The sequence below is a fragment of the Octodon degus genome, unplaced genomic scaffold (genome assembly GCF_000260255.1).
Source record: "Octodon degus isolate 3935 unplaced genomic scaffold, OctDeg1.0 scaffold00012, whole genome shotgun sequence".
Lineage (NCBI taxonomy): Eukaryota > Metazoa > Chordata > Mammalia > Rodentia > Octodontidae > Octodon > Octodon degus.
Window position 1 is genome coordinate 11,255,381 of NW_004524588.1, and position 20,793 is coordinate 11,276,173.

The window sequence follows — 20,793 nt, forward strand, 5'->3', positions numbered from 1 at the left end:
AGTGCTGGAGCCCAGGTTCTGCCTGTCACCTGATGTAAGGGCTGCCAGCCGCCCTGAGGGTTGGGACTATTACCTCTGTGCCAACTTATCTATCTAGATGTCCTCCTAAAGCTTCAGGAGCTCATGGGTGGAGCTTTGGGGAGCTGACTGGATTGTGGAGGTGAGATACTCATCAGCAATGTTTGTAGCTAAACGTGATGTTGGGAGGTGGAGCCTGGTTAGAGAGGGTGGGTCACTGGTGCTGTGGCCTAGAAGGGTCTGCACCCCTCCTTCCCAGCCACCCTCTGTGACCTGCTGCCTTCTGCTATGCCCCTGTGCCATGCCACCCTGCTTGGGAGCCAGAGTTTCAGACTACACAGACTAGACTGCAACTCTACCTACAGTGTGCCAAAATCAAGCTCACTTTCCTGAAATTGTGGGTACTTAGTCACAGGAACAAGACAAGTGACCAAGACCCTCTGTCTTCTCAACAGCTCTCCCAAGGTCTTCATCTGCACCAGGTTATGCCTAGAGGGCTTTGGGTTTTTGCTCTTCCTGATGGTTAAGTTTTCCCCAGTTCATTGTGGTGCCCAGGGAGCCAAGCTTTAGATTCTATGCCAAGTCTGTCTATGTGTAAGAGGTCTTGGGGACTTGTGTGTCTTCCTTTACTCATATATATATATATATATGTATATATAATTACTTGATTAATGTTGCTTGAATGGCATTTTTCATGTATACAGGAGATGTAGATAGGTTCAAATTTTTCATTAAACACTGTTTTCATGTCACTTACCACCTTGAGGGCTGGGGAAATAGCTCAGTAGAATAAGCACTTGCCTGGCAAGTGCATGGTCATAAATTCAATCCCCAGTACTGCTAAAAAAAAAAAAAAAAACCTACTACCTTGTTTTCAAAATTCCTTTTTGGGTAATTAATGATTATTATATAAAACTTACAAATAAAAGCAGCATACATCACTGAGTTTTAGAAAGGCAATTCTAGATAAAGTACAAAATGTAATTAGGAGGGAACTTGATAACAGACAGAAAGCACAAGGACCCTGTCCAGATACAGAATCAGAAGGCATGGAGAAATGGGGATCAAGAGAGATGCTGGGGGGGGGGAACTGCATGCCATCTGGACAGGGACGAGGGACAAGTCCCTATGGACACTATGCTCCCAGCTTAGGTGCCCTGGTACATGATCGAACCAATTAAGGAAAAATAGAGAAGTGGTTTTTGAGAGAAAGACAGTGAGTTCTCTTGGGCTATCAACTGACAGTCACAGTAAATAAAAATAAAGTAAACTAGGTGACCTTCAATTTCCCTTTAGAGTCTTCCATTCTAACATAGTGAATACTATCCAAAGATTTTATCATATTTCTAAATTTAATTCTATTTTTCATTATGTTCAGTGCTCAAGAAATTAACTGCATCAGACAGTGGAAAATAAGACACCTAATATTCAATTGTTCATTTTTTCTATATCAGATTTTCCTTTTTGGAACTTAAAGGGCACATTTACCTTAGATATTTTACACAAAAATAACCTTTATGAAAAAAAATCAGCCAGCTGTGGTATCCTTTGCCTGTAATCCCAACATTTGTAAGGCACAGACAGGAGGATTGATATAATCTGAAGGCCAGCCTGGGCTACATAGTGAGTCCAAGGCCAGCCTGAACTAAAATAGTGAGACTGTCTCAACAAACAAATAACTTAAAAATGATTTTTTGACATCACTGACTTGATCATCTCCCCATTTCTTTTCTCTCTTTGTGTGGAACTCCTGGAAAGAGTTGTCCTTGTGCTCTCTCTCTCTTACTCCTCTTGCTTGTTCTCTAACCCCCTCTGACCTATCTTCACCAAAGCTGCTGAACACAAAGGAAAGCTGCTACTTTTCACAGTTCTTGATCTATTGGCATCATTTGTTCACTCTATCCAACAGAGATTACTTTCTTCACTTAGTTTCCAGGATACCATGTTTGTGTTATTTTCCTCTTTCGATCTCATTTGCTGGCTTTTTCCTCTTCTCCCAAACTTTTAATATTTAAGTGTTTCAGATATCAGATTCTGCTTTCTTCCATTGTCATAATCACTACTTAAATGGTCTTGGTCGAAAAATCTTACTGATTTTACTTTCAAAGCACATTCTGAGTCCAACCACTTTTATCCCTGGACTACTTCAGCTCTTACCTGAGCTGTCATCTTCTCCAACAGCCTCCTATTGGGTCCATTCCTGCCGCCTCCCACTATAATTTATTCTCAACACAGCACTGAATGTCATGATGATGATTTTAAAAAGCTTAATTATAAGCAGTAACTTCTCTGCTACTGACAAAAAAAGAAACCTGCTAAGAATGGTTCCCTACTTTCATTCAAAGTAAAAGCCAAAGTCTTTACAATGGCCTACAAAGCCTTAAATCTAGCTCACTCCTGCCTCACATTTACTTTTTAACCTCATCTACTAATCCTCCTAATCACTCCTGTTCTCTCCTCCTGCCTGCTTCTCTCCAGGCTGACTGGCCTCCTTGTTAATCCTGAACACATAAAGCATTCTGATGCCACTGGGTTTTTGTATATCTCTGGATAACCTTCCTTTCCTCATAGCTATAGGACTGCTTTTAAGTCTTTGTTCAAATTTCAGTGAGGCTTTCGCTGACCGCCATATTTAATATTGCAATCAACTTCTCCAATCTCACCCCTCCATCTTTGCAGGAAGCAGGAAAATAAGAGCAAAACTAAGGAAACATATCAACCAATCTAAACTGATCCAGAACTGACAAAGACATTGAAATTAGCTTTATTACACAGACAGTAAAAGCTATTATAACTATATTCTAGATGTTCAAAAAGGTACGTCAAGTCATGGAAGGTGTAAAAGAGTCCTAGCCAAGTTCTAAAACTTATACAATATCTGACATGAAAAATACACTGGATAGATTGCCAGGGTAGACACTCCAGAAAAAGACTGGTGAACTTGAAGATAAGGAAACAGCAACTACCTGAGTAAAATACAAAGAGAAGAATTTCTTTATAAATAGAAAAGAGTATCCAGTGAGCTCTGGAAAAATTTAAAACAGTCAATACATAGTTGACTAGAATCTTTGATAGGAGAATGGGACAGAAAAATAAGAAAATAGTGCCTGAAAATTTCTTAATTTTATTAAAACCAGGTCCAAGAAACTGTATAACCACCACACAAAAGAATCATGAAGAATACCAGAAGAAGCAGTTAAAATCACACATTAAACCCAATGAAAATTAGAAACTTTTAAAAGCAGAGAAAAAGGTGTAATATGTACACAGGAATAAAGAAAAAGCCAATCATAGATTTCTTGTCAGAACCACTGTAAATAAGAAACAAGAAGTGATCATTAGTTGTGATGATAACGTGTGGATTCAGCGATGCCTGGCACATTAGTAGAGACATTCTGGGCTGTGTCTGGGTGGCTCACAGAGGCGTGATCTCGGGTCTTGGCCCTTTCCTCCCTGACACTGGGTACCTGCTCTGCTTCTCAGCTGCCATCAACTTAGCGTCCTTGCTCCACCATGCCTTCCTGCCATGCTATTTCTGCCCAGGAGCCAGCTGATCATGGATTGGCTCTCCTAAGGCAGAGGTCAACTAAACTTCTTTAAATTGTGGGTATCAGGAATTGCGTACCAGCAACAGGGAGACAATACAACAGTAGAATGTCTTTAAAAGTATGAATCTAAGCAAAAGATTCAAAACAACCTAGAATTCTGCACCCAGTGCAAATACAGGGGCACAGCCCAGTGATAGCACTCGCTTAACATATAGAAGGACCTGGTCTTGATCCCCAGTACTGAAGTAAGCAAGAAAGAAAGAAAAACAAAAAGTAAAATAAAAGATTATTTTAGATAACAAAACCTGAAAGATTTTGTCACCTGTACTGCAAAAAATATTAAAGAAACTCATTCAGGCAAAATGAAAATGACCCTACATGAAAATATGTATCTAAACAAAAGGATAAAGATGCATGTAAAGGAATGTGGCAATGGCAACCACAGTGGTAAATATAGTTTTAAAAAACATTGACATGTCTGTAAAAGATAACTGTTTTTTGTTTTATTTTTTGGTTTTGGGATCAAACTCGAGACCTTTCACTTGCCAGGAAGGTGTGCATTGCACTGAGCTATCTCCCCAGCCCTATGTAAAAGATAATTGTTAAAAATAATAATGCATTGTGTTTTATCGATTACAGATCATAAAATGTAATGAGAACACAAAAGCCAGGCAGAGCACAATAGAAGTGCATTATTTTAAAGTTTTCATACTAACGAATGGGAACTGGTAACTACTATCTGAAGGCAGCCTGTGCAAGTGAAAGTTTCGTATGTGAACGGTCATGGCTACTGAGGTGTAATATGCCGAAAATGACATCAACTCAAACATCCATCAAGAGATGGATGGATACACAAATTAGAATGTATTCATGTAATGCTACTTACAGCAAAAAGAAATTATTGTATGTGTTGACATGCATAACAAAACGGATGAATCTTAATTTTACTCTGAAGACAAAAAAAGCATACTATATGATTACATTAACATAAAATTTCAGGCATTATGAAATAATCTACAGAGATGGAAAACAGGTAAGTGCTTGCCAGAGCACACAAAGAAACGTGGAAGAGATGGGTACCCCGACTGTGGTGATGGCCTCCTGGTCACTGTCACTGGCCTTACCAAACTGCACATATTAAATAAGGGAAACTTAGTGTATGTCAATTACTCTTCAATAAAGCTCTTTAAATTAAAAAAGTTTTGGATTTAAATTTTGGTTAAGTATCAAAAAAATATTTAGGTACCTACTATATTCTGGCTCCACAGAATAAAAATAAATAGCTATTTTGATCAAAAGCTAGAACAAAATGTCATTTGTTATGGACAAAATTGAATCATAGAGAAAAACTCATCAAATATTTTCTTATTAGAGATAAAAGAACCAAACCTTGGAGAGGGTTACTGACTTGGCCTGAGGTCTGACTGCCACAAGAAATATCTTACTAAACTACATGATTCACAATGACTGATACAGTGTTTATAGGCTACCACTGAATCTCCAATACCTAAGCCATAGCAGGACTCAATAATATTCACTGACTGGTTTTTTTCCTTGGAAAGAAAAGTGAAAATGAAGATAAAAGGAAAAAAAATCTCTCATGATATGATACAAGCCTTTCCCATCTTTGATTACTTAGTCTCTTTAACAAAGATGACAGAACTAAGCAGTACCTTTAACATAAACGCAGCACAATAAATTACATTCCATATTTTTAGCTTACTGGACAGTTTATTAAAGTCTAATACTTAAAATTTTTAACTCAATTACCAACTCTCCAGCAGAAAAATTAGTAGGCAATTCCCCATTCATACACATAAACTATTTTTCAAATTAAGAAAAATTAAAAGAAAAAGCTTACCAAAAATTTCCCCATTTTTGGCATATTCTGTTACAAGGTACAACATGCTCTTGGTCTCCATTACCTATTGATAAATAATTCTACATTAGACAAGGACCGTAAATTACAACATTCTATAAATTTACCTAAATTAAAACTATAAAAAAAGAATCAGAGTAAAGGACAATTTTTTTTTCAGTAAGGGTCTACAGGGTCTCAGGGTCTCACTACGTAGATCAGACTAGTAGTGATCTGCCTGTGTTCAGCCTCCCAAAGAGCTGGATTACAGGCACGCAACACCACACCATATGCCCAGTCTCAATGGCCCTCTCAGCACTTCCCCAGGGGGTAGGGGGCGGATGAACCCTAGCTGCTGTCTGCCTAAGTAGGAGCTTTAATCCGCTGAGCTATTTGGCCAGGCCTAAAGGACAATTTGAAAGCTGACAAAGCTGACAATTACAAGCCTGACATAATTTTCTGTGAATATTTTTATGAAAACTCTAGAAGTGGCTGCTCTTCTAGACGTGGCTTACCAGCCCAGAGGAGCAGGCATCCATCAGAAATGTAGACCTCTGGCTTAGAATTCACATCTTATCAAGATTTTCAAGTAATTTTGTGCACATTAAAATTTGAGAAATAGTAATGCAGATAACAAAGTTTTGAAGATCAACTTTTCAATACCTCTTCACTACATTTTTGAGCCCTGTGTGATCATAGTACTTCTGCTTAGGAAGAATTTAGTTTGTCTGGCTTACAGCCTACCTAACCCAATACAATGTGATATTCTTCCTACTAAAATACTGATACAAATTACTAGAATTTTAAAACATTGTTTTAAAGCTGCATCTTCATAGCTGTCCTGCTAAATATTTTCCATTGAAATTAGTTTTCTAGGTTCAGTAAGGAAAACATGGGATAGCCACCACTTTGATTGAATAAATTACTATTTAGAAAAGAAATTCATTTTTAAATTCAAGATGAGTGATTTCTAGTTTCTTTGTCTATAACACTCTTCTAACTGCCACCTACTGAACAACAGAAACTAATTTGGCTCTAAAATGGAAGGTTAGCACTATTCCACTAGGTGAAAAAAACTCAGATGCCTACAGTTTGGACCTAAACAAATGAAGTAGTAATTCAATGTTAATTGATCATTCAGTGTACACAAAAACAGAATTACCAAGTGAATCAGGGCAGTTTTATTCTCAGCTCAGTTTATGACTTAGCAGAGAATTCTAAGAATATGATTAGTTTCTAAAACGTGTCTTCTTCAGGAAATAAAAGCTTAACTCAGTTTTATCTCTTGAGGTATCTTTAGCTTTAAAAGTTTAGGAAATGTTTTGGAGGGCACACTATAAGGCACTATAGTCTCTCATTACTATAAGGCATATCATAAGCCAATGATCTCCGATCTTTTTTGCTGCAAATATCCATGAATAAACGTTATTAAAAATATATATACGTGTATATACACATATGTATCAACACAAATAAACACTGGTACTTATGTGTATACACACAGACATAAATTTACATATGCTACAACATGAGTATATTCTGCACATTACGAAATTCACACAAGAGGACACAACTTGAAGTTGTAATATTTGTAAACATAGTTCAAAGTTGTAACATTTTCTTCTCACACTCCAAGGATATTTGTCCTAACGCATCTGAGTAAAAGTGTTGTGATAGTAAACCAGGCCTCTCAGCACAAAAGGCCCTAATTTGTAAGCCACTTCCTATGGTATAATTACTCCCCTTATTGCTGATTTGGAGATTACTTACATGATGTTTATCACCTCACAAAACTTCTGGAAACTTAATAAGCAGTCTCACAAGCCAGAACAGACTGACTCTGGCATACCACGTATATTGTATGTTGGGGATTAAAGTCATAGATCAGCAGACTGAGACCTTGTAGTTTAGAAATAATTTTACAATTTAAAAAAAATTCTATATATGAATGGATAGAAACTTTAAAAATGATTTATTTTATTATTAGGCATGAAACACTCTTAAAAATCTGAGAAAATGGAGTCAGTCATGGTGGTGCACCTCTGCAATCTCAGCAGCTGAGAGGCTAAGGTGGATCAAGAGTTCAAGCCCAGCCTGAGCTATGTAGCAAGACCCTGTCTCAAGAGGAAAAAAAAAAAAAGCCCCAGCGATGTTACTTAAAAATAAAAAGGCCATATTAAAAGAAGCACAATTTATTTTATAAAAATTATCTTAGTAAAACCAATTAAAAATAAGGTTTATTTACTTTATTTGATAAAATAGTTCTCAAAAAATACTTGGCCTATATTACAAAGTATGCCACTCTAACATAATTATTTCATGAAAGATAAATGGTATGCTTTTAAAACATGTAGTGGAACTACCATATCTTAATTGATGTTACTATAACTAAAACCCAGCAGTTTCTAGCAGGTATGGTAGATGCACACAATACATAGTGATTCAAATGTTTAAAATATATAACTAGCAATTTGAGAGACCATGTGAAAATTAGGCTACCAGTTAACTTTACATTTCTAATTTTTTTAAAGATAATACAGAGAAGTGGATATATTTAGCTTATGCTTATCTGTTCATAGGTTAGAAAAACAAAAAGACAAAAACATGATGCAAAATACAAAACTGAATATAGAAAGCATAAGGATAAGCTGTACCTGATAAAGTTTGATTATGTGAGGGTGGTCTAACAGTTTCATTATTTGTACCTCTCGGTAGATTTTCTCAAGGTTCACTGCATCCAGCTGAGATTTATCAATTATTTTTATCGCCACCTGCATCCCAGAACACAAGGAAATACAATTAACATATAATAGTTAACATTTTCCAGTTAAAAAAAACTTTTAATAAGTAAGACTTGGCAGCAGGCCTCTAAGACAACAGCTGCTCTTTTTTTTTTTTCTTGTATTTTAGGGGTCTGCAGGGTGTTCAGGGTCTCACTACTAGATCCGACTCGCAGTGATCCACCTGTTCACAACCTCCCAAGAGCTGAGATTACAGGCACATGTCACCATGCTGTCTCAACTGCCATCTCAGCGCCCCCTGGGGGTGGGGTGAACACGGCAGGCCTGGGGATCCAATCGCAGGCCCCTGCGCTGAGCTAGTTGGTGGACCCTAACAGCTGCTCTTAGTTCAATGCTCATTCCTTCATTTCTTCAACCAGTACCTCTTAACTCCTGCTATGTATAAGAACCACTACAGCTTTCGATGGCAGTCTTTCATGAGCCATAAAGAGTAAGCGCAGTTATGCTTTAATAAAACATGATTCATCTTCAATACAACTACAAGGTCTCTGTTCTATCTACACACTGCAAAAATAAATGCTTTTCAGTTTATCTGTCAAGTACAAGTAGTGATCTGCCAAACAGAAGTTTAGAAGTCAATTTCTGTTGTTCTGAAATATTTTTCTAGAAAACTGATCATTTATACGTAATATAGATATAACTTTCTATTAAAAAAGAAGAGTATAAATATAAAAATTCATGCACTTTAAAAATGTCAACTGGATTAAATCTCATTTTTAAAAATCCAAACACAAAACTTCATGCAATCATATTTTAACTTTTAAAAGGAATGTGGGCCAGGTGCGGTGGTGAACACTTGTAATTCTAGCACTTGGGAGGCTGAGGCAGGAGGACCGCCATGAGTTCAAGGCCAGCCTGAGCTGTGCAGGAGACCCTATCTCAAAAAAAAAAAAAAAAAAAAAAAAGGAAGGAAGGAAGGAAGGAAGGAAGGAAGGAAGGAAAAAGACAAAAAGGAAAAAAAATGGTATCACAAAAAGTGGCCTCATTCTGTCATAACTGAATAGAAACCCAAAAAGTTGCACATTTAAAAATTTGAAGAAATTACATTTGAAGGTGATGACTGGGTACTCAACAATCACATACTTTTTCATCCAACTAAAAAGCATTATTTTTAAAAAGTTAATAGATATCTGAGTAGAAATAAGGGAAATCTGAATTAAATAAAATGTTCAGGTAATTGGGAACACTCCCAGATAGTTCTGAGTTCTGAAATTCACTTTACTTTCTATCATAATTCTAAACATAATTTAGCCCTATGTTATTTCAGGAAAACTTTTGTCTGTTTTTTTTTTTTTTTTTTTTTTTTTTGTAGTACTTGGAATTTAACTCACCATCATTGCCTGAAACAGGGTCTTGTTAAGTCACTAAATTGCTCAGGCTGGGCCTGAACTTGTGACACTATTGCCTCAGCCTCCCAGAGTGCTGGGGTTACAGGTACACTCCACCACAACAAACTCAGGCTAACTTTTAATATCAGTACCTGGGCTGGGGATAGACCTCAGTGGCACAAACACCTGCCTGGCAAGCCCAAGGTCCCCAGTTTGATTCTCTGTACTAAAATAAAACAAAATGAACTCAAAACAGTTAAACACTCCCAGGGCCAGGGAGATAGTTCAGTGGCATAAGCATCTGCCTGGCAAGCTGAAGGTCCAGAGTTCGATCCCCAGTACCAAAACAACAAACAAAATCAAAAAACACTCTCAAAAGGTAAGCCAGGAAATAGGATTTAACTTCTCATTTTGCTTAGCTCCCTCAGCCTATTTATACAGTTTGTTGTCTCTTCTTTCCTTTGGCTTGTCTTTCTCCTAAAGTCTATAGTATAGTTTATCTCTTTTTTCCTGTTTCTAACATGCTATGTACAACTTGCTTCTTATTTGAATTAGCTGTAACCACAGAACCACCCAACCTTTCCAGGGGAAATAAGATTACTAAACATAATGTGTAAAATTAAATTTATTGCCTCAGAAAGGGGTAGTTCCCTTTTTAGGCAGTAGGCGAATTCTGTGAAAGCTACATTGTTTTTTTTTAAATTTTTTTTATTTTTTTTTAGGGAAGGGTTTACAGGGTGTTCAGGGTCTCACCACTAGATCAGACTCATAGTGATCCGCCTGTTTATAGCCTCCTTTAGAGCTGGGATTACAGGTGCCCGCCACCATGCCCAGTCTCAATTGTCATTTCAGTGCACCCTGGGAGTAGGGCTGGCATGGCAGGCCTGGCGATTGAACCCTGGCTCCTGTTTGCAGGAGCTTTAATCCGCTGAGCATTTGGCTGGCTCTCGTTTGTTGTATTTTATTCACTATCATAATCAACATAGTCTAGAAAGTTCATAGTGTTAAAGTTTGACTGCTAAGTAGACTAACACTGCACTTGCTATTAGAGGTATTAGCACGTCCATCCTGAACATATTTAAAGCGAATTCCTTCCCCTAAGAGTATGACAGGATCCAGTATTATCAGTTATTTTGGGCAACTTTGGGTAGAAGCTGCCAGATAAAAATTCAAGTGCATATTTGAATTTTCTCAACTCTCCTTTGGAAGATAACATGGAGTTTCAGAGATAGATGTATTTTGAAAAAGGTCTTACCCTATAATTTTTGCAGTAAAACTAGCTCACTTCCTTGTCAAGACAAAAATCACTATGAGATGGGTCAAATAATCTAAAAAATAGAGCTGGAGATACTAGAATAATGCTTGTTTAAAAACAGCATGATTACATCATCAGAAAATTTTACATGGTATATCTTGAGCACTATTTATTAAGGAAAAAATATTTGGATACTATATATATATATATTAAAGCAAAGTATTACCCAGAGATATCCCCTGTGTTTTGGGGGACTGTGGCTTCAATATCAAACAATAATACATTATGAATGTTAAAAATGAAAAAAATTATCCAACTAAGCTTTTTCTTTAGAAATTCTCCTATGACAAATCTCTCAATTTTACAGTGACCAACAGTATATGTCCACAAATCTATAGTCATTATTACTCTTCTACATAATTATTCTTGAGACTATTAGAAAATTATGCTTCTCTAAAGAAAAAGTGGAGCATGCATTAGCATGCTCCTTGTAAAAGATGCAGCTTAACTGCTTCAACAAGTAGATTCAGAATGTATAATAACTCAATAGGATTCCAGCACAACACAAGTTTATTTCTTATTCATGTAGCAGAATTGGATGGATGAAGTTAGCAGACATATGAGGTTCAAAGAGGCTTTCTATATTTAAGGTGTAGCTTTCAAAGTTACTTTGAAGGCTGTCTATATTCTAGCCAGGAAAAAAAAAAATTGGAGGGGCTCTCACAGGAGATGTCATGGGCCCGTCCTGGAAGCGGAGTCCATTCTTTCTACCCATCTCATCAGTTAGAACTCAGTCGCAGGACCATGCCTATAGGAACAGGAGGCACAGAAGGGTCCAGCTCATGCCCAGAAAGAAGACAGTGGGATGTTTTGGTGGTCAGCCAGGAGTCTCTGCCATACTCAGTGGAGCTCTTTACCATGAATTTGAAGAACTATACAAAGCTAGGCAAGGTGGTGCATGCCTATAATACCGGCACTCAGGAGGCTGAGGCAGGAGGACTGTCTTGAGTTCAGGGTCAGCCTAGGAGACAGTGTGACTTTAAGGGCAGGCTGCACTATGAAGTGAGACCCTGCCTCAAAAAAACAAAGTAAAACTATAATAACTTTCAGTGCTTAATTTTACAAGACATTGTAACATATTTTATTTATTTCAATTCTGTGAAGTAAACAGAACAAATAGTATATTTACTGTTGATCAAAATGAGCTTTAAAAGTTGCCATAAATTAGTATTATGAGGCTTTCAGTTCAATCTCTACCCCAACATGCTCCCACCCCAGTCACAAAATCTATGAAGGTCCTAAAGGGGAAAAGCTTCAGGTCTTCTAAGTCCAAGTTCAATTTTTCTACTGTTTTAAAGAGTGTACTAGTCACAATGACTGACCACCACCATATGCCAGGAATTGTGTCTGGGAAAACAAAAACAAAACCCAAGCAATATCTGATGCTTTCCAGCAGGGAACTTAATAGATCTGTGAACAAAATGAGTAACTTTTACTTAAAAAAAAAAAATCCGTATTTTGAGATTCCTCCAGTGGTGTCCTGAAAGTCCCCAACTTACAAAAAGATTGTGTTCCAACAGTTCATTTTATTTATTTTGACTTTGAGACAGCGTCTCACTATGGAGTCCAGGCTAGCTTTGAATTCATGGTGATTCTCCTGCCTCAGCCTTCTGAGTGCTACAATCATAGGTGTGCACTACAGTGCCCAGCTTCCAATAGTTCATCTTAAAGAGAAGCATGAACTAAGATCTCTGGGATTTATTCTCTGCATCCCTTCTCCTCTTTAGTTATGGACATAGCAACAATAACAAAACTGCAGTGACAAGAAAGAGAAGCAAGCCAAGAGATCTCACCAAGTGAAGGATCTCTTTGCTGTTTATCTAAATTACTCAAATCTCTAATTCTCAACACTACATATATTACCTTAAAAAGAATAAACCAATGAATCTTTATGTCAACAGAAAAACTGTCAGTAAACAAAAGGAAAGTTTCCCCTCTGGAAAGGAATATAAGACAAACCAGACTGGTTATAAAGACAATGTAGTAGGGCTAAATATTCAACCTCAGACAGAGGAAAATGTGAATGAGAAATTATATTAATTATATTGTGAACTAAAGTTTAATGAGATAGCCATTTTTATAGATCACTGATAACAATATAAAACAGGTTAAAAGTAACTTGGTAGTCTTAATTAAATAACTTAAAAATAATCTGTTCTATCAAGGAAGCCTGAGGGGTCTACTTCTGAGAAATTACTTGAAATAAGTAGTATGAAATGATGGCCAAGATCTTGGTGTAATATTACAGTACAAAAATGAAACTGGGAAATAATTTCATGAATTGTGGTTAAGTTTCTGATTATAAAAATGGGTCTATTTAGTAATACGATAAACATTTAAACTGAAAAATTAAACAGTGTAGGGAACCGGCCTGCCCCACTGGTCCCAGGTCCCTTTCTCAGGTGCCACCCACGGGGAACCAGCCTATTCCAGCCTTTTCCCCAGTCCCAGGTCTACCCATAGGGACTTCGTCTTGCTGGTTGTCACCCTGAGCAGGGGCTGAATGATGAATGCAGCAGACACCGAGTTAGTTCAGCAGTCAGGCCGCCGGGGGCTCTTGCCTCTACTGGGCAGAGCAGCCCAAGCATCTGGCGCGCCCTGCTTTTTAGTCACTCAAACACGCAGACAAACAATTAAAGGAACATTCATTTGCTTTGCTATCTACTCGGACCTGTCCAGGTAAACAACCTGATTTCAGCTGGACCTTCTCTTTGTGCTCACAGAGGTGGCCAATTAGGCCTCAATTTTCCTTAACTGGTCTCCCACAAAGTAGAAAATCGGGGAATCAATGAGGTCTCAATGAGTGGAAAAAGACCAGGAAAAAACAGACATGAATAGCACAAAGCAATCAGTGGTAGGTGAAAAGATCACAGATCTATTTTCCAGCTTTATGCTTCTATTTTTCAGTTTTACACCATTTGTCTTTAATAAGTATGCATCACTTTTCTAGTTTTAAAAAAATGAAAACATGTTTTATTTGCTAAGTTCCCTACAATATGCCTGTTATGACTTATATACTAAGAAGACCACGCACATATAGAAAATTTGAGGAATGTTAAAAAAATACATGTATATAAAATACAAATTTGGCTAGGCATTGTGGCACATGCCTGGAACACACCTCAGCACTCAGGAGGCTGAGGCAGGAGGACTGCTGAGAGTTCAAGGACAGCTTGGGCTACATCATTCAGGACCAGTATGAACTACCCAGTGAGACCCTGTCTCAAAAAACACACCAAAACAAAATTCAAAGACAAGAAATTAAATGCAAGAGCAGAAATAAAAACCGTTACATGGATGAATTGAAGATTGTTCCTTATGTTTTTCAAAATGTAATTTAATGGGGTTAGTGGTCTCTATGTTAAAAAAATACTTCACTCATTGAACTGTGACGACTATAAATGATTAAAAATAATTACTTACTTAACATTTACACAAATAAAGAATGCAATTTTAAAATGAGCATTTTTTTTTTTTTTTCTGTACCAGGGATCAAACTCAGAACTTTGTGCTTGCCAGGCAGGTGCTTATATCGCTGAGCTATCTCCCTGGCCAAAATGAGCCAAATGATGGAAGTAACGGTGCATTCCTGTAATCCCAGAACTCAAAAGGCTGAGGCAGAAGGATGGCAAATTCGAGGCCAGTCCTGGTACACAGTAAGTTTGAGGCTAGTTTGAGCTACTCAGTGAGACCCTACTGAAAAAAAAAAAAAAAACCCAAAACAAAGGATTGACAAACAATTCATAAGTACATGTACACTGTCATCACATAAACTGTAATCAAAGAAATGCAAATTAAAATAATAATACAAGCTTTATCAATTAAAAACAAAAAAATACTGTAACAAAAAAAATTACTCTTCCTACCAAAGTGGTAAAGATTTAAAAAGTAGCATTGTTTGGAAATGTGTGTTTTTCCTGGTAAAAATGAATGGTTACTCCTTTTTTGCAGGTAATGTGGTATTTCATGCTATAGGATAAGTAACCCCTCACCCAGGAATTCTAGGGTAGGGAACTGTCCACAGGTGATACTCAGGTAGTGCACAAAGATGTACAGAAATGCTCTCCGTGTGAAAGACGTGTAGAGGACATCAATTTTATCACATATATGTAAAATATGTGTGAATAATGGTATATAAACCAAATCTCTTGAATTTTGAAAGCAGCATGTTTAATTTCTTCAGGCTTTTCAATAATGACTACAGTGGACATCCATAAGATCTGCAATTGGAGGGAAAGCCACAAAAATGTATCTACTATAAAGAACTTAAACATTTTTAGCATTATTGTCCTGTTTAATGATCCAAGTTGTACCTTTTTTTTTTTTTTTTTGCAGAACCGGGGATTGAACTCAGGCCCTTGAGCTTGCCAGAGAAGCGCTTATTCTACTGAGCCATCTCCCCGGCCCCCAATTTGTACCTCTTAATCTACTTAAAATATTCGTTGTTTTTGAAACAGGATCTTGTTGTGTAGTTTGGGCTGGCCTTGAACTCTTGGTGATCCTTCTGCCTCTGACTTTGGAGTGCTGGGATTACAGGCATGCAATGACATGCTTGACTTATTTAAAACATCAAAAAAAAAATTTTTTTTTTAACTGAAGAGTTTCTGAAATTTCCAACTTTGGCTTTCAATCTTCTAATAATCTCAAACTGCATACACCAGGCTATTTCTCTTCCGTGGGAAAAGTATTCTCCACAAATGTTCTGCATAAACTTTAATATAAATAATTCATTTAAAAAGACCGAGGTAGGAAGGGTAGTAGATACACCAAGAAGGAAAGAAAGATATCACAAGGAATTCTGAACCACCCCCCGACTCCAAAGAAATGAATCTACATTCAGCAGTGGGCCATAGATCAAACGTCATGTGAATCCCTGACGAGAGGCCAGTTTCAGTTATTTCCAAAGAAATGCTTTCTTAATTGCCTGATACTGAGATAGATTTTCCCAGAGGATTTAAAATCAGAACACATTAAACTCTGGTAAAAGTTAAATATTTCTTCACACTATAAAAATTTACACAACTCTTATTTTGTACATTTGTTCTCCCAAAACAAGATCAACATTGGGCGGAATAATTTGCCAATCATTTTATGTCTGGGATGCCAAGAAAATAAGAGAACAATAGTAATAAAACACATATATATTGTGCCACATAATTTCTATTTTAATATATAATTAAAGGTCATACATGGCTCTAGATACAAATACTATGATTAAGTTATTTGGTAACAAGTTCTTCTATGCACATAGAACTGCTGCTTAAAATCTGGATTATTTTCCAGTACAACAGTGGTGCCAAGATTATTGAGAAGGTTTTACATTTGAAAGTAAAATATAAAATCCAGTTCATTAACAATAAGTTTTCTTCAGGAGACATTATAATCCTGGGGTAATATACCCTTCTCTGTGTTTTGACCCATGCTATAAAAATGCAGTTTTGAACTTTAACCATTTTTGGAAAGCTTTTACAAACCCTACACTTCATGGTAGTTTAACAATTATGCCTAAACATAAAAGTCCCAAAATGCACACAGAAAGCTTTTCAGCAAACAAAAGCAGTTTTCAGAATGTTCTTCATAATAGTTCTGCATTCCAGGTTCTCTTAAGGATAAGCAGCCTAATGTCTACCTGCCATTTTAATTAGGTAATTTTCAAAACTTCTGAAATAACTGTAAGATGTGATGCCCTACAAGGTTATTTGCTCTTCAAACAATGTAACAGGCATGTCATTAAGGAAAACTCAGTTGTGTGTCATAGGAAAGATCTGAAAATAACTAATGATGGTTATTTCTGAGTATTGGTATTACGGATAATTCTTTTTATCTATACTTCTACATTTTCCAATAATCAACATGATGGATTTGGTAATTAAAATACACAAGTCTTTAATGTAAAAATAATATCTTTACACTCATGATTTCATTTCTACGAATTTACCAGTAATTTCTCTCCCTTAAAACAAACTAGACATGGTTATAAAATGTTCCTTGCCCATTATTTACTGTAAATGGAAGCTGAAAAATATGTAATAATTCAATAATATGGGAATCATTAAGATGGGACCCCCTCATTCATGTAAAAGGTGAAACATTACAACTACTTAAACTGTTAAAGTCACATAAAAAACCAAACTGCTGAGGTAGTGAGCTTAAGTGGGAAAAAAGCCTATAACATACTGCATCATGTGTTGTTTATGGAAGAGTGATTTTAAAGAAACTAGAGAGAAATGCAATATGTTAAGAGCAATTTATTCCCTCTAGGCATGATGGCACATGTGTATAATCCCAACACTCTTGGAGGATGAGGCTGGAAGACTGCAAATACAAGCACATCTTGAGCAATTCTGCCAGACTCCATCTCAAAAAATTAAAAAATAAAATTTAAAAAAAGCTGAGGATGTAGCTCAGTGTCAACAGCCTGGGTTCAATCCCCAGTACTGGGATTAGGGCGTATTTCCATTGATGGAAGAATTATACATATGCTATTTAATCTAGTATACTATTCTATAGTAAAATATTTGCAAAATAAAAAAAAAGAAGAGGATGAGTGCTTTTCTGGAATTTTACTTGAGATAAAAGCCTGTTTAAGTTAGAAGAAAAAAGTTATTTCCTATTATACTATTAATAAAATAAAACACCATTCAAGGACACTTACAGAATCCCAACTAGCAACCACTATTGCCTAAAATAGTTTAACAGCATAAATGCTATTATCCTCTCCCATTATGCTAATTTTATAAAATTAGCTTCTCTAATTCATAAACCACAAACCAGTACTACAAAGCTTTTATGAAGTATTCTATTAGGAGGCTGGATTCTAACACCACTTGCCTTCCCCTTTGTGTGTAAAATTTACAGAGATCTAACATATGAATACTGATACAGATGATGCAATTACATTTCTTAATGTTAAGCTTTTGAATATGTAAGATAAAAATGAAGATTTTATCTGTAAAAGGGAGAAAGACGTGGCTCTTCTAAGCTCTGCAGAAAATAACATTATTTTGGAGTGATATCAAACAAGTGACAAAGAGCTTATTAAAAGTAAAAGGACTTCATTGTTCCCTTAAATTAAGTGCCCTCAAATTTGCCTCAGGATCAAACTTGGGGAAAAAAAACTACCTCTAAGTTGTGAAGTACATACATTTTCACTGATGTTAAAGCATAATAGCATGTGAAACTGCAGTAAGCAGTAAATATAATCATATTTCCTTCATGGTTTTCTTTGTGATTATATTCATACTGTAAATACTATAATATGAGAACCTAAAACAATGTAATGTAACAAAGTTTTCACTGGACATCTTCTTTAGTTTTGAAGGTAGTTGTAGCAAGCTCACAAATATTTATCCGATGAGTAAAAATTGATGCTTTAAAAAAATAAGCAACAAAAGGTAGGCTGTAAAAAACAACTTTATACTTACTAAGCAATTCTTAATGTAAATTAAGTATGAAAGGTCATCGAGAAACTTTACAAAAATCTAAAGAAAGCTGTGGGTGCTTTTTTCCTAGTACAGGGATTGAACTTGGGACTTTGGGCTTGCCAGGCAGGCACTTATGCTGTGGAGCTATCTCTCCGGCCTAGAAAAACTTCTGTTCAGCAATTACCGGGCCATTTTCCCCACCTCTCTCTAGTGTCTCCAATCAAACCAGATTACCATAAACGCTCACACGTACCCATCTTATATTTACACTATTTTTATGTTAATTAGTAATTATTTAGAAAAGCAAACGGCAGATAGGACCTGTAGAATAAAAATTCAGCTTTTAACGTAAATCACTTTACACAATATCCAATACACATAATTTAGAATTTGATTGCTCTTTCAGGATCTGACGTGCGCCTTCAATTACAAGTGCATTTGGTCTCAGTTTTTTTGATACCCAAAGGACGGTGTTACTCCACAGTGCCCCCTAGCTCCTTAAGATATATCAGTTTGAAAGGGACACCATTTGAACTGTCAACCTCAAGACCAAGTGTCAGTTATCATCAGCTCCCCTTACTCAGCTCTTAAATGGATACTATATTAAGTAAATTTGACCTGAGGCATAACAGCTAACAATTCAATCTTGCTAGTAATATAAATAAGTAACAATGGAGAAATACAGATCAAATTCTCTGGTATTCAATGATTGGGATTCTAACAGTAGAGCTTCAAAAGTTCTGCAGAATGTCTCTGTAAATTGCTTGATTTTTAGATGGCCATTAAGCCAAGACACAAAAACACACATTTAAACTGCTTTCTTTTTATGTAACTCAAGGAGAAATGAAATGACATTTGGCTATCACTCTTTAGAAGAATGGGAGCACTTTAATTTAAAAAATGCTGGTATCAGAGCAAGTCATAAGATTCAGTAATGTCACTAAATGTCATATTACCTTGCGAATTTATGCAAATTGCTAACACTAGTAAATTCGTGAGAGGAAAGTTTGTGACCTTGTGGTGACATCTCGAGTAAGTGGGACTGGGGCTGCTTCAAGATCAGCTGGGGAAGGCAAAAAGCATTAAATAACCACATTCCCGTTCTTTTGGAAATGGACGTAAGCACAACTTCCAAGCGCAACGTGAAATGCTACGAAAACCAAATGCCCTTCACCTCACTGAAGTCATTCTTAGAAAAAAGAAAAAGTCCTACTTTTTTCTCTGCTAAAAGTCTAGTATGTTCGCACTAAAGGGGGAAAACTGAACAATGTGAAAACGGAAAAGAGCTGAAAAAGGGTGAAACTACAGTGGTAATTACAATCAGGTGGAGAAGAGTACATCCAAACCACTTATGTTTTATTCTAAAGAATTGTTTTGTTTCGATCATTTTGTCGAAGAATTTAATTTGCACGTCTCGAAAAGAGACCCCGAGGAAGGGAGCAGCTTGAGGAGAAGGAGGGAGGGGAGGCCGGATTAGTTAAGAACAGAGAGTTAAGAGAAATTATGTGCGGTGCAGGGGATCGTGCAGCGGGTGGGGGGAGGCTGGATGCGCCGTCAAGAAGCAGTTGAGGGCTTCGCGAGTAGAGGCAATCTGACGTGGCTTAAGGAACGCGTACTCGCAGCCAGAAGGCACACCTGGTGAAGGAACAACCCCATAGACAAGAGCGAGGCACCATCTGTGCAAATGCAGAAATGACCATTCTAACCAGTTCTATTGTCTGGAGTATTAGATGGAAATGCCTCGGGAAAGAGATCAAGCTAGCCGCGCACCCCAGGAAAGCCTGAGGGGAGGAAGGAGGGCGCAAGGGCCGCCCGGGCACTGCCGGCCACCGGGGCCCCTTCCACGCGGGGCAGAGAAGGGCGCCAGGGTCAGGCGGCCGGCCGCGCGACCCCGCTCCGCGCACCCCGAGCTCGGGCGGTCTCTCTCCTCCAGCTGGCGACGGTTCTCGTCGCGCAGCCCGAGAGCTCCGAGACTTCCCCTCCCTCCCCACCCCCAGCCGAAAGCGGGGAAGACGCGGAACTTGGCTCCGGAGCGGAGGCCACAGACCAGGTCACAGCCCGAGCGGGGGGCTCCGGGCGACATTCCGCGCGTCAGCGGGGGTGGCGCGGGGGAAGCCGGAGTGCCCGGGCCAGGGCTCAGCCGCGCGGCACCCGCGGCAGGGTGCCCCCGCTCCGAGCCCTCCGCGGCTCCCGACCCTGCGAGCTCTGGGTCCACCCGGTCCCGGGCCCGCTCCCCTCCGCGAGCGGCGCGGCCTCTCGAGTGTCCCGGGTCGCAGCGCCGCGGCGCCCCAGTCCGCGAACTGCTCCTCTCCCGAACCCTCGCCTCGGACGCTCCCGCCGAGCCCGGGCCGCACCTCCGTTTTGGTGATCCGGTGCCGCCCCAGCTTCACTACCGCGAAGTTGCCCTTGCCCAGCGTGCCCTCGATGTCGTAGAACCCCACCCGGACCGGCCCGCGCTGCAAGTGCCTCGGGCCCTCCGCCATGACCATGCTGGGCCCCGC

At 38.2% G+C, this 20,793-nt stretch overlaps 1 protein-coding gene across 1 annotated transcript in view; it reads right to left on the reverse strand.

Annotated features, from left to right (window-relative positions):
- Positions 1-20,787, reverse strand: part of Sik2 (salt inducible kinase 2) — a 159,733-nt gene extending 138,946 nt beyond the window's left edge. Inside the window, exons 1-3 of the mRNA XM_004626118.2 lie at positions 20,647-20,787; positions 8,079-8,195; positions 5,428-5,491 (exon numbers count right to left, since the gene is read on the reverse strand). Coding sequence (XP_004626175.2) covers positions 5,428-5,491; positions 8,079-8,195; positions 20,647-20,781 — 316 coding nt within the window. The 5' untranslated portion in view covers positions 20,782-20,787. The remainder of the gene's footprint in view (positions 1-5,427; positions 5,492-8,078; positions 8,196-20,646) is intronic.
- Between the last annotated feature and the right edge of the window lie 6 nt (positions 20,788-20,793).